Raw genomic sequence first — 12,734 nt, 5'->3', positions numbered from 1 at the left:
ACAAACGAGAATAATAATTATATTTTTATTTTTAACGAGGGCTCGTTTAAGAGGTATTCGTTCCGTGCTCGGAAGTGCGGTGTACACATTCTAAATACGACATGTGCACCAATACCACCGAAGTTAAAAAAGTGCAACTGGCGTTTAAAAACAGCTACCTGTCGACAGTATAATAGTATGTTCATTACAATATATTATAATACTTATATTTTTAATGCGGCAGCGAAAATTATTTTAGTCAAATATATTCTAGACGGAAGCGAAAATAAAAATAACGAGATGTTGGTTGAATAATATACATTTTTTATCATTGTACTTCAAAAGTTTCTATCATCATGGGTGTTCTGTAACATTTAAACTGCTTTTATTATTATTACTGTTAAACATTATCCGGAATAATATATTATAACAGAGTAGTTCCTATAACTTTAAGTTGATTAAATAACAATGTAACAATAATATTGTACCTATTCGAAGAAAAAATTATTCTCAGTTGAGTAAGTTCTTGTAAGAAAGCGCTCCGAAAATTAAATGTTACAGCTATAGTGATTATAGAATCTAATATAGCATTATAGTGGTAAAAAATATTAGTTCAGCAATTACAAGATAGTTTCTTGTAATTGCTGAACTAATATTTTTTTTTATAAAAATTCAAATATCAAAAATATGGGGGATATTATATGCAATTCAATGCATGATGTAATTATCAACTATCGAGCCTTATATTATGAAAATCACAACGTGTCTCGTGTTTGACCTAACAATATCATATTGTTTTATTAATTAATAAATTTCAAAAATTTTTGCAGATCCACTGAACCATATTTGTTATAATTATAAATAAAAAGTATTTTTTTTTAACCTAACATTTAAAATATAACTATAATGTTTGTTTTGTCACTGCGTTACTATTTAAGGTAGCCAATTTATATTTTATAGCGAGTGATTATAGATTGGTGTATAAAATATCGAGTTATTTAATTCTGATGATCATTCAATTATAGTAAAATACGGTATATATGTTTTTAAGTAAATGCAATTAATATGTACAATGTACATCATACATAATACATATATATCTATACGACAGACAAACACAATAAACACAACATTCCAGTTAAGTAGCCCGCACCTCAATCATTATTTAAACAGCCAAATAGATGTACTTCCAAATCCTACATTCGATTTTGGGGGTACGAGACATTTTTGGGAGGCTAGTCTCTCTCCTCGCCAACACCGTCTGTTATTGCTGTAAGTCCCTCAACCGTTGGCATTTACTCGAAAGTGAGAATTATTTACTATTAAGTATATAAACATACATTTTAATAAAATGAAAATCAATCAGAACATGGAACTGCCACATAATGGCATATTTCCGAGCGTAGTATTATAAATGATAAAAGAAATGATATCAAGATAAATGTTTCTTATCGTTCAAGTACGGGTACGACGACGACTAATTTAATAAAGTAATTCAGTCGTCACTCGTCAGTCTGCATTTGACGTTTGTGACTTTGTGTACCGTGCAATTCATATTATGTGCTCAGGAGAAAATGTGATATTTTATTTAATATGCCGATACATTTTAATATGTCGAGTGAATTTAGTGAAAGTGAATCAATATCGAAGCCATGGAAAAATAAACCAAAAGGTGTGGGTATATTTTTAGACATAGTTACAAAAAACCATTGAGTCCGAGACTCTGAGAGGCTGGTGCATTTAGTTTATTGTTATTGGTGGGTTACGTTTATTATTAAATATGAAGAATTTTTATTGCTTTAAATAAATACATTTGAATAAACCCTTAACACTATTCAACCAAAAAAAAAAAAATACCTGGTTTTTGCATTTAAATAAACAATACAGAAAAAGCAAATATCACTTGCAGTGATTTAAAATTAACTTATCTCGGAATAATAATAAAACGCCATAATACTATTAATTATTACTTATTCTAAGACTGAAGTAATACATTTTTAAACAGTTATTTTTTAAATACAAAACTAGTTCGTTATATAAATTTACAGAATTATAACCATGTACTAATATTAGGTACTATAGTCTATATTCTATAGTACTTAAGTTTAAAATGTATAGGGTACATATTTAATAGATTTAATTTTGAAACTGTTAAATGACAAGTTTTTCCATCGTAACCCACGCATTTATAACCGAATATGCGACTACGGGTAACTTTAAATTTTTGATTTATTTATTAAAAATTGTAGGTAGTTATAAATATTATATTTGTATGCACATTTTTACTAAATTATTTAATATATTTGTATTTATTGTATTACAATGATTTATTCGTGTATATTTTAAATGTACATGTATGTACAAACAATATCAACAATGTTACACTTATGGTTTGTGAGTAATGGCCGAATAAAAAAAGAATCATATACCTAAATTTGAAAGTGCAATAGTTCTATAGTGAAATGTCACTATTTTTTCACACATAGTGGTGTCAGATAAATGCACAGGTTCATTGGTTGACTCAAATTTTTGAAATTGTAAAAGTTGGGAACCTTATAAATATTACCTACGCATAATTAGACACTAATCTGCAGATGTACCATGACATCAGTTTAGACGTATAGTAAACAGATACGACTTAGAGCTGGGTAAAATTTAAAATAATTAATAAAAAATAAATAAAAAAAAAAAAAAAAAATTAAGTCTTAAAAATCATTAAAAATAGGGAGTATTTTTTAAAATATTCCACTTTTCCGACAACCCCTAAAATCAAATTCTTAAAAAGAGATTTTTAAAATCATGACCATCTCTGAATATATTATACTCTACGGCTGGAACTACACAGAATGCCTAAAATAAAGAATCTACTATAAGATAGATTATTATACTAATTTTTTTTTTTAAAAAGGATTTTTTTATTTAAATCAAATACCAAATCCTTCTAGTACCTAATTAAAATACAGATTTTAAAAATCATACAGGCGTCTCGGAAAAAATTAATTTTGAAAATCGTTTTTTTTTTTTTTTTGTGAAATCATGCTCAGCATTATCAGTATACTTACATGCCGGTATTATGTGATACAAACAAGCGTTTTGCTGACGGCCTACGGCGTTGGTGGCCCGACAGCTGACCGTGTCCAGCACAATGGGCTTCTTGACGTGCGGCGCTCTATCCACGTACTGGACCACGTCCGGAACGCCGACGGTCATGGCCGGAAGTACGAGCTCGCCGACGGCAGTGTCGTTCCGCTGATTGGGCAGCGCGGTGGTGACGTAACTTCCGGTGGCCACCACGCTCGGTGATTGTTGCTGGTGCAGATCACCGGTGGCCGCGGCCGCTGAGCCCGGCCACACGTACCACTCGAATTGCACACGGTCGTCGGCAGGGTCAGCTCTTACCCGGCACACGATGTGGACGTTGGCTTCGTTGGCTTCCACGCCCACCAATTGCAGTTGATTGCCGTCATCCGCGCAAACGGGAGCGTCTGCGATGCATTAATAGTAATTAGTACGAAAGTTAGAATTACCAATCAGTACGTTATTATTCAATTTCGTGTATACATATAATTATATTTTATGCGTTTGATGTATATTAGGTATTCACAATTTTGACTTTTTTGTATCTAACATTAACATAGAATAATTTATGCTTTCAGATTGTAAGGCACCATTTAAAGGAGACGGCAGCGTAGCAGTAATCAAATTTCACACGAAAAAAAAACCTTGAAAGGTGCAGTCATTTTCTGAAGCTATTTCATACTTAATGGATGGGAATGTCTTAGAAAGTCGAGATAATTTTACAATGTGACTGAAATCCAAAATGTTTGATTTGTACCTATAAACCTATACATTGTATACCTGGAGATTTACATCAGAAACATAAAAAAGGTCAAATTAAAAAGTCGTATTGTTTAATATTTCATGTTATAAAGATTTATTTTAACGGATTTGAACATTTATTTTATAGAAAGATACTATAGGTTCACTTGTTGAACGTTTTCAGGATCTTGATAAGTGACTAAAAGGCTGATTACATTTTTTTTGTTTTCAATAAATCATTATAATTCAAATAAAAATTTAATTTAATTTGCAAAATCTAAATACTGATTGTATAGAATATATATTTCAACGTTCCAGTTTTATAAGATGAACACTTTCTGAAAAACATTTTAAATCGATTTATAGGTATAAATATACGGTAAGTATCTAATATATATGGTTTATCTCAAGATCATCCAAATTCAATATTTTGACTGTTGGGTCTAAAAAAAAATTTCAAATCCGTTATAAAAAAGCTTCGGGAGTGAAACAGCAGTTTTAGGTTTTTTTCCATTTGAAACTTGATCACTGTGACGAGGTCGCTCATATAGAGCTAAAGTAAAAACAATTGTTTTTAAGCTTAACTAGTTAGTTCATTTTCGTATTTTCTTAAAAACTTAACCAGTTAAAAAATTCGTTGTAACAACTTAGATTTTTTCAGTTCATTTTGAAACTAATCTGTTAAGTGAAAATTATGTTTGAAAGTACATATATAAGACTATAACTGCAAAATTAAAATTAATTAATTATTTTTTGTTTATTTACTGTTCATACAACGTATTTAAATATAAATAAAACATATAGTTAATTGTTATTTAATAATTCAGTTGATATAAAAGGGTGATTGTATAAGCCACTATAGCTAGCGTGAAATAAGATAGAATAGTAAAAGACCCACGAGAAATAAAATACTAAGATAGTCCATATTTGAAAAAAATCTTAAAGTTGCACAATCATTAAATGTGTGACCCGGATGGAATAAAAAATAAAAAAAAAATATAAAAATAACATAAAAAATGAGTTTAATTTTTTTTAAACTGAGTATCTAATACTTGCATTTTTTTGCATAATTACTGATTTTGGGAGTTAAATACATTGTTTTATAACTATTAATTTAGGTTTAGATTTTTTTCATTTATTTGCCGTCACCGTTTGCTTGTAAAAAACATACCACTTAAAATCAAAAATGTGATATTCATTTAGAAATAATGTAGACACACTTCGGTACTTGTCCACGTGGTAGATTAAAATTCATTATATTTTAATAGTTTCATTCATCCACAAGCACATATTCATTGATATCATATAAAGTAATAAAACGAAGAAATAATCCAAAAATAAAACCAAGCCCGAATCCAATTCAATTAAATTTTTTGATGACGATCCAACACCGACATTTTATAACAATTATTATGGCTAAAACAAGATTGTTATATTTATATAAAAAAAAAAACGTGATTCAAACACAAGGAGTGAGAACAATTTCCTCCCCACCCGCTTAAATCCTCCACTTCACCCTTCTTTACTATATAATCTGACCGATATTACTATATAGTTCCACTACGATGACTGTGACCCTTTTTCGTAATATTCGGCGAATTATTATCCGGTCGCGCCACGTAACCACAAATATTTATCGAAATATATATATTTATACATTTATAAACATGTATTTTTATCGCCATGTACCTTTTCTTTTTTTTAAATATTAACTTAAATATAATGTATATTATACACCATGTTTTCATCTATACATTGAACACTCGATTTCTCTCACTCATTGGATTAAATGGGGCTTTATTGTCAACCTAACCCAAACATAGGTACATTTATAGAGCCATTTCAAATTTTAAACATCTCAGTACTTTTAAAAGTAACACCTACCTACTTTTGATATTATGGATGTTAATATTTCTTTAATATCATGTCGACTATTTTTAAACTATGGGTGTAAAATCAAAATGAATGACAAATGAGAACTGAGAAGTGAGAGCTATTTAAAATTGTGTAATAATTTATAATTATATTTTTTGACAATCTATTAAATGATGGAACTTCTGCGAAAATTGATCACTCTTACTTCTTAGTATGAGACATAAGAGCTATATTAATTAGGATTTAATATGTAGATTAATCAATATGATATTTGCCGGTAATTTTATAGGCAAAATACTTGAAAAAATTCAAAAATTAACTAATAGGAATGATTTAAACATCTCAATTCATCGAAAAAAACTGTATGTGACTGAATTTAAAATAACTTTCATTTAGTAGATTTTGACTTTTTAAATAATAGATTTTAAGTCAAAATGACGTTTAGAAAAATAGGCATACACAAATAGGGAATCAAAAATAGGTGCGTGAGTGTTGATATTTATAAAAAATGTATAATACATATTGCACTTAGAATGCGTGTAACTGGCGGGTCTTTGAAATGTGTCAATAATGGAGAAGGTATGTATACTCTGTATAACTGGATAACTTATAGAAGATATCAATTTAATCCATTGTAATTCAGTCGATAAATTGAGTATTCTCTCCATCATTTAAGTATTTAGCATATCATAGACCTTATACCTATACTCACAGACTGACCTTGCCTAAAGGGTAGTTATACAGGTCAAGAATATTATACAGCTGCAGGATGTAGACTTTAATAATTTATATCACATTGTCGTGCGGGGATCCGAATTTCAGGTTTTTGGGCCTCCTCTTCATTTAGGCCCTCTACTTAAAAAACAAGTTACGTTAGTAAATTATTATGAATGTCGTAAGCTATAATCGAATTAATTTTTATACTAGACACTAGTTCATGCAGTATAATATTAATATTTAATAATTATAACAATAATATGTTAAAACATTTGGAAACCACCCTAGTAGGCGGTTTAGAGGGGTTGGTTAGCGGATATGTTGATTCAATGATATACAATTATTATTCCAAAAAACGAATCTGAGCGAAGGCCCGTCAGCCATATATATAAAATTGTCAAGCTTTTTGACAAAATGAAAAATTGCTCATTGTTATTTATTCAAATGGCTACATATAGCTCAAAACAAATCAAAATATTTTGAAAATTTTATCATGACGTATAGAAAATGTTATAAAATAAATATTTCATGAAAATTTCAAATATCTATTATCATAAGCGTTTGAATTACAAACGAAATACCTATAAAAATCTTTTAATGAGAAATCATTAATTTATGGGTAAATATCTATCTAATGTCAAAAAAAAATTTTTTTAACAATAGCAAAATAAGATTAAGGAGAAGATTAAGAATCAGACTAAGGAGTCTTATATTAAATTTTCGTTAGTTAAATATTTGAGCTAAAAAAATGTACATACTACATAGGTAAGTAATATTCTCATCTGTATTTTGTTTATTTTAATTAGTATAATTAATAAGAATGGAATATTGGAATGTCGACAATTAGATGAGGGGAAAAAAAGGTTGCAGACAATGGGCAGGCATATTCTGGCGTAAACATCTTCTAAAATGTTGAACGGTAGCGTTATTTCAATAAAATATGCCCAGCAAAACTATTATACGACAAAATATAAGTGCAACATATGTCAGCTTGTGGTCGTTGAAGACATAATATAAAAATATATTAGTTTATTATACAATTTATAAAAAATGTGCACTATTAACAATACTATTATTATAACCCGTGATTTAGAAAAAAATGTACAGGTTCCTATTATTGTTTGTTTTTTGGAAAATATGTATGACTAATTATTTTTAAAAACTTATTGATTATGATTTAAAAACATTTAATAATATTAAAATGTAATATCCTTGCTTATTTTAAATTTTTTTTTAAATTTTTGTAGTGTTTTTAAAATATATGAATTGAACAAAGTCGTTAATGTAAAATTTGCATAGGTTAATTTGGTGAAAATGGATTGTTCGGAAAGACATACCTTTTTTATTTAGCACAAATGGACGATGCCTAAATTTTCAATTCTTAAGCGTAAAAAAAATGTTTTATACATTATTTATTCAAAACAATTTGCAAATTTTGTGATTTTAGTATATTTAGTCGAAATTCTAACTTCAGGCTCTCATAACAAATGATTGCGGGTTTACGATCAACTTTTTTTCTTAAATTTCTATTAACAACAACTTATGAGGAAACTTTTATTAAAATTGTATGACAGAGAGAAAAATGTTTTGTCGATAAAAATAATTTAAACAAATGAATGAAAATCGAAAATGTCTTGTGCTTAAAAAATAGCTTAAATATTCGTAGAGTCTGAATATCTTATAAATTGTGTGGCGTGTTAAAAATCTACAAATACACCAAAAAACAAAACATATTTCGTCAATTTTGTATTAAGGTAATTAAAATATCTTGTTTTTCCTTTTTTCTCCAGATGCTTTTGAACATTACTGGGAATTTTCTATTTTGAGTTTTGACCTTTCGAATTCACCAACTAGATACATTTTCCCACCAGAAAAGTTACTCAAGTTGAAAATTGAAGCATTATTATTTATTTCGACTTCTTATCGTGTAAACAGACCCAAATAATAATGAAAAAAACACATATCGCTCTGCTCAGAATCTAAAATGTATAATGACAGCTAGACCTATTACCGTCTATTACTTAAATGTCCGAATACGTTTATTTGATAAATCAGAGTAAATCTAAATAGACATTTGAAACTATTGCGTGTTATGTAAATAGTATAATTAATGATTTCAAGTGGTTTTGGGTCACGGTATCGCGTTATGAACAGTCGTATTTACATGCAAATGTATAAACAGTTTTGCCTTATAGGTATTTATTATATTTTAACGACACTAAACAATTTTATTATTAAGCTCATATTTAAGAAAAAATTGTATTTTATTAAACAGCTAATAATATAGCAACTCCTGTTTTAGGGGACTTGACTTTTAGGATATCAATAATTGTTTATGTATATTATTAAATAGGAATGACCGACTGTGTTGCAGTTGATTATGCATAGGTATAGGTACTACAAATTCTGTTGACTTATGAATATATTTGTTTAAACATTTTTCCCAAATATCAGTTAGTCGTATTATGTAATTATTTCAGAAACATGCGTAATTTAATAAAGCGTGTAACATATTGTATTAATTTGTCACATATAGGTAGTTGCTTGATTTTTTTTTAGTTTCTCGTGTGATTGCTTTTTTGAGCTCTAAAAGGAGCTAGTGCTCGGAATCGTTCAAGTAAGCTACAGGAAACGTCCAATAATCGAGTAACCTTCCTATATGATATGGAGTACAGAGGTAAAAAATTCGAAAGTGTTATAGTTGTACACTTTAAAAGAGTTATTTTATTTGCCAGTCACTTTTTGAAAAATTGCAAAAGACGGAAATGCCAGAAATTGATTTCGAATAATATGATGTTTTGGATACAAATATATTCACTAAACCTACATCGATAAATGATTTTGAAAACGTATGACAAACTCATACAATATGTAGACGGGTGATTTTGCATTTTTGCGTCACGTCGTGCAGTTCCGAAATAAAATCAAACGTCAACGTATGGATATCAGCGCAGTAAACAAGGACTCGCTATATTATGTAAGCATCACTATGTATATACGGTATATAATATGGCATGTGCATGATACCTGCTTATGATTCGAGATACAAATAGAATTTGGCTCCATCGAGTGTGCCGAATGTTTTCCAACTGAGTATTATTCGAATCACGCTTACCCACTCAGAATTGTATGGGTACTTACATTGAACGCGGAGGGTGACCGGTCGTGACCGTCCCATTCCCAGGTCGTTATTACACTGACACGTGTACCGACCGGAATGTCGGCGGCCCACGTTCCTTATGACCAAAGTGCCGGCGCTCAAAAGAACGACTTTGATTTCCGAGTCGATGCTGACGCTACCGTTGCTGCTGCCGTTTTGCAAGATCGGGTGACCCTGCAGCATATTATTACAGACGCGATAAATATCATTGATAGACGTTTCGCTAATACCTATCGCCTTTGCCGGGCGCACTCACGTTGTGATACCATTCGATGCGATTACGTTGCTTCCCTCTGCTCCCGCTGCCATCCAACACCTTGCATTCGAAATACACGTCGTCTCCCGTTTTGATTCTACTCGGATCGAATGTATGGCCCAAACTCAATTTAACTATAGGCGGATCTGTAAATATGAAGCGTCATTGTCATCACACAATTTATTATTTTTCTTTTTTAAGCTTTCAACTTAATCTGTAATTGAATAAATAACTACACAACCGGTGCTTTTTGACTGTGTAATTAACAGATTGAAATATGTGTTAATCGTAGGTAACTCATTGCAATCTTAATATGTTTCGAGAACGAATTTTGCATTGCGAAAATTATCGTTGTATTGTCTAAAGTTTCTAGTCAACATTTATTTAAATATATGATTGAAATCAATACGTACAAGTTCAATATCGTAGGTACTGAGAATAATGAATTAAAATTTTTTTTTTTTACTACATCGGAAAATAATTAAAATGTTGTTTTGAGGTTTTCAAAATAAATTCCAGTTGGTACACGTGACGTTAAGTAACACATTAAATACCCACTCACAATATGTCTGATATAAAGAGTACATGAAACATTTCTCAAAGAACTATCAGTGGTTTAGCCAATAGAAATCATAATAAAACGTATCTGAAGGTATAGATAGTTCACCAACATTTAGGACGAATCGTAAAAATAATATAATAGTTAAATAAAACACGATATAGGTATATATGGGTACCGTGATTTATAAATTCTAATAAATTCGCACACTGACTTCGGACTAGAATGAAAACACAGTATAACGGTGATTACAACTACGACTATGACCACGGTGACAAGGTGTTTAATTAGTTTTTACTTACATTGGACGTTAAGTAATAAAGCTTTATTTTTAATGTTATCTTTGGTGGTATTAATATCAGGGTTCCAAGCTCGGCATCGTAAATATCGACCATCGTCACTCGGTGTAGGCCTCAATCGTATCCTACTGCTATGTTCGGTTTGCTAAATAACAGACACGAATAAAATAAACATAACGAAGTTACTTTACTAACTATTATAGTACTATATTTACTAAGTGTACGGGCACGTAAGATTATTAAATACTTATATTATATATCATTATGGAAAAAAATTGTCAGTTAACCCTGACCAATCTGTCTTGTAGTTAAATTTAATTCCAAACAAAACTATATGTTAATTGGTACAATGAAATAACATATGCGACAAAATAATATTTTTTTAGGAGTACAGCAATAATCACTCACCTCCATTACTGTTATACGAGCAGCAGTCGGAGAAGAAGGTATTTCGTCAGCTAAAGTACCGTTTCCGTCAATAGACCATTCTATCGTAGCCTTAGGACTCGCACCCTCGGCCCAGCATTCGCCCGTATACCACTTACCGGATATAAGATTTGTTGCTTGTACAACACCGTCATTGTTACTGTCTTCGTTATCATTTACAGTGTTCTCAGACTCGTCTATTGGATGTATGCCCACAATACGTACACTTTTCACATTCACTGAAAGGAAAAAATAAGTATTTAAAAAAGAAAACTAGTAAATACTAATATGAATATTAATGAAAAATTCAAGTCCCTAAATTATTTATTTTTGAGTTACAAGTTACAACGAAATAAGTTTTGTCAAAAAATAGTTTTTGCGTCAAACTCCAGGTTTTCCTTATAATTATTATTATTTTTTTGAATAGAATAGTTTTAACTGATAATGGTATTGAAAATATGTTTAATTATCTATGTAAAAGTATACATATAAAACATAATAATTAATATTATATAGTAGGTAGGATACATAATACTTACACATATTATGAAGATATAGCTTCTAAATATTACTTTAAAATCAGGACTATTATTTAATAATATGAGGCATATGAAAAACATTTATTTGTGCAAAAACGTGTATTTATAAAAGCACATATTTGACACAATTTATGCTGTCAAGAGCATTTTTTTCCAAAGTTAGATATTCAAACTATTTCAAACTATTTCAATCAATTCTGTGTTTTTACATGTATGTTACACAATGCATTTTGAGATTTAATTATAATTGTAATTATTATTTTCACCGATGGTTGGTTGACTACAAGTTGTATATAAAATACTTACGGTACATGTTTATCAGCACTGTCATTCGGAGATTTGATTGCATGGTGTTGTCGTCGTTCCCAGCCAGACAAGTGTATGTGCTATTAGCATGACTTCGATTCAATTGATGAATTACTAGACTTTTGGTTGTTGTTTCTCCGTCGTCGTTTTCATTTCCGTAAGATACTTCCTCTGTCAGATCCATGATTGTTCCCGTTCCGAGCGACGAGGTGACTTTGCCGTCCGCGGAGTACCACTGCACCCGTGGCTTGGGTTTCCCTGTACAATACGTCAGTTCGCTACTATAGGTAATTGTGTAGTGGGAAGGGGGGGGGGGCAAAAGTACATTTTCGTTGAATTCGATTTCCGGGCACATTTAAAAAAAGGTGTACGTATAAGTGCTTGTGTAGGTACCGAACGCTTATCCGTACAAATGAAATCGAATAACGTAAATAAATCGTTATTTGGATTAGATATATTATGTTTATATATACATCACACATTCAATGAATCGACATTAAGGCGTATACAAATCGGGCTCATTACAATATGTCCCATCATTAAACTGTCACGTAATCTACACTCTACAGTATATACTCATCGTGTACCTACTATATAATATAACGTTACAGCTTATTTAAATATAGTAAATACGACGATTTCTCATTTGCGAATGGGGTGGGTGTGAAGGGGAAATATTGGTATATGATCGATGTAAATATCGTAAACCAACAAAGCGCGTACAATGATAATTCGTCAACAAACCGACAAATCGACCATTTTTTTATGTCATAATTCATCGACAAATCGTATTCTTAAA

At 30.3% G+C, this 12,734-nt stretch overlaps 1 protein-coding gene across 1 annotated transcript in view; it reads right to left on the bottom strand.

The window, feature by feature from the left end:
* LOC111028690 overlaps nt 1–12,734 on the bottom strand; it is a 69,529-nt gene that overhangs the window by 10,101 nt on the left and 46,694 nt on the right. Inside the window, exons 7-12 of the mRNA XM_022307425.1 lie at nt 11,936–12,193; nt 11,073–11,329; nt 10,668–10,809; nt 9,807–9,952; nt 9,532–9,724; nt 3,042–3,464 (exon numbers count right to left, since the gene is read on the bottom strand). Coding sequence (XP_022163117.1) covers nt 3,042–3,464; nt 9,532–9,724; nt 9,807–9,952; nt 10,668–10,809; nt 11,073–11,329; nt 11,936–12,193 — 1,419 coding nt within the window. The remainder of the gene's footprint in view (nt 1–3,041; nt 3,465–9,531; nt 9,725–9,806; nt 9,953–10,667; nt 10,810–11,072; nt 11,330–11,935; nt 12,194–12,734) is intronic.

This window comes from Myzus persicae, unplaced genomic scaffold, assembly GCF_001856785.1.
Source record: "Myzus persicae strain clone G006 unplaced genomic scaffold, MPER_G0061.0, whole genome shotgun sequence".
NCBI lineage: Eukaryota > Metazoa > Arthropoda > Insecta > Hemiptera > Aphididae > Myzus > Myzus persicae.
This window is presented reverse-complemented; position numbering and strand designations above follow the sequence as displayed.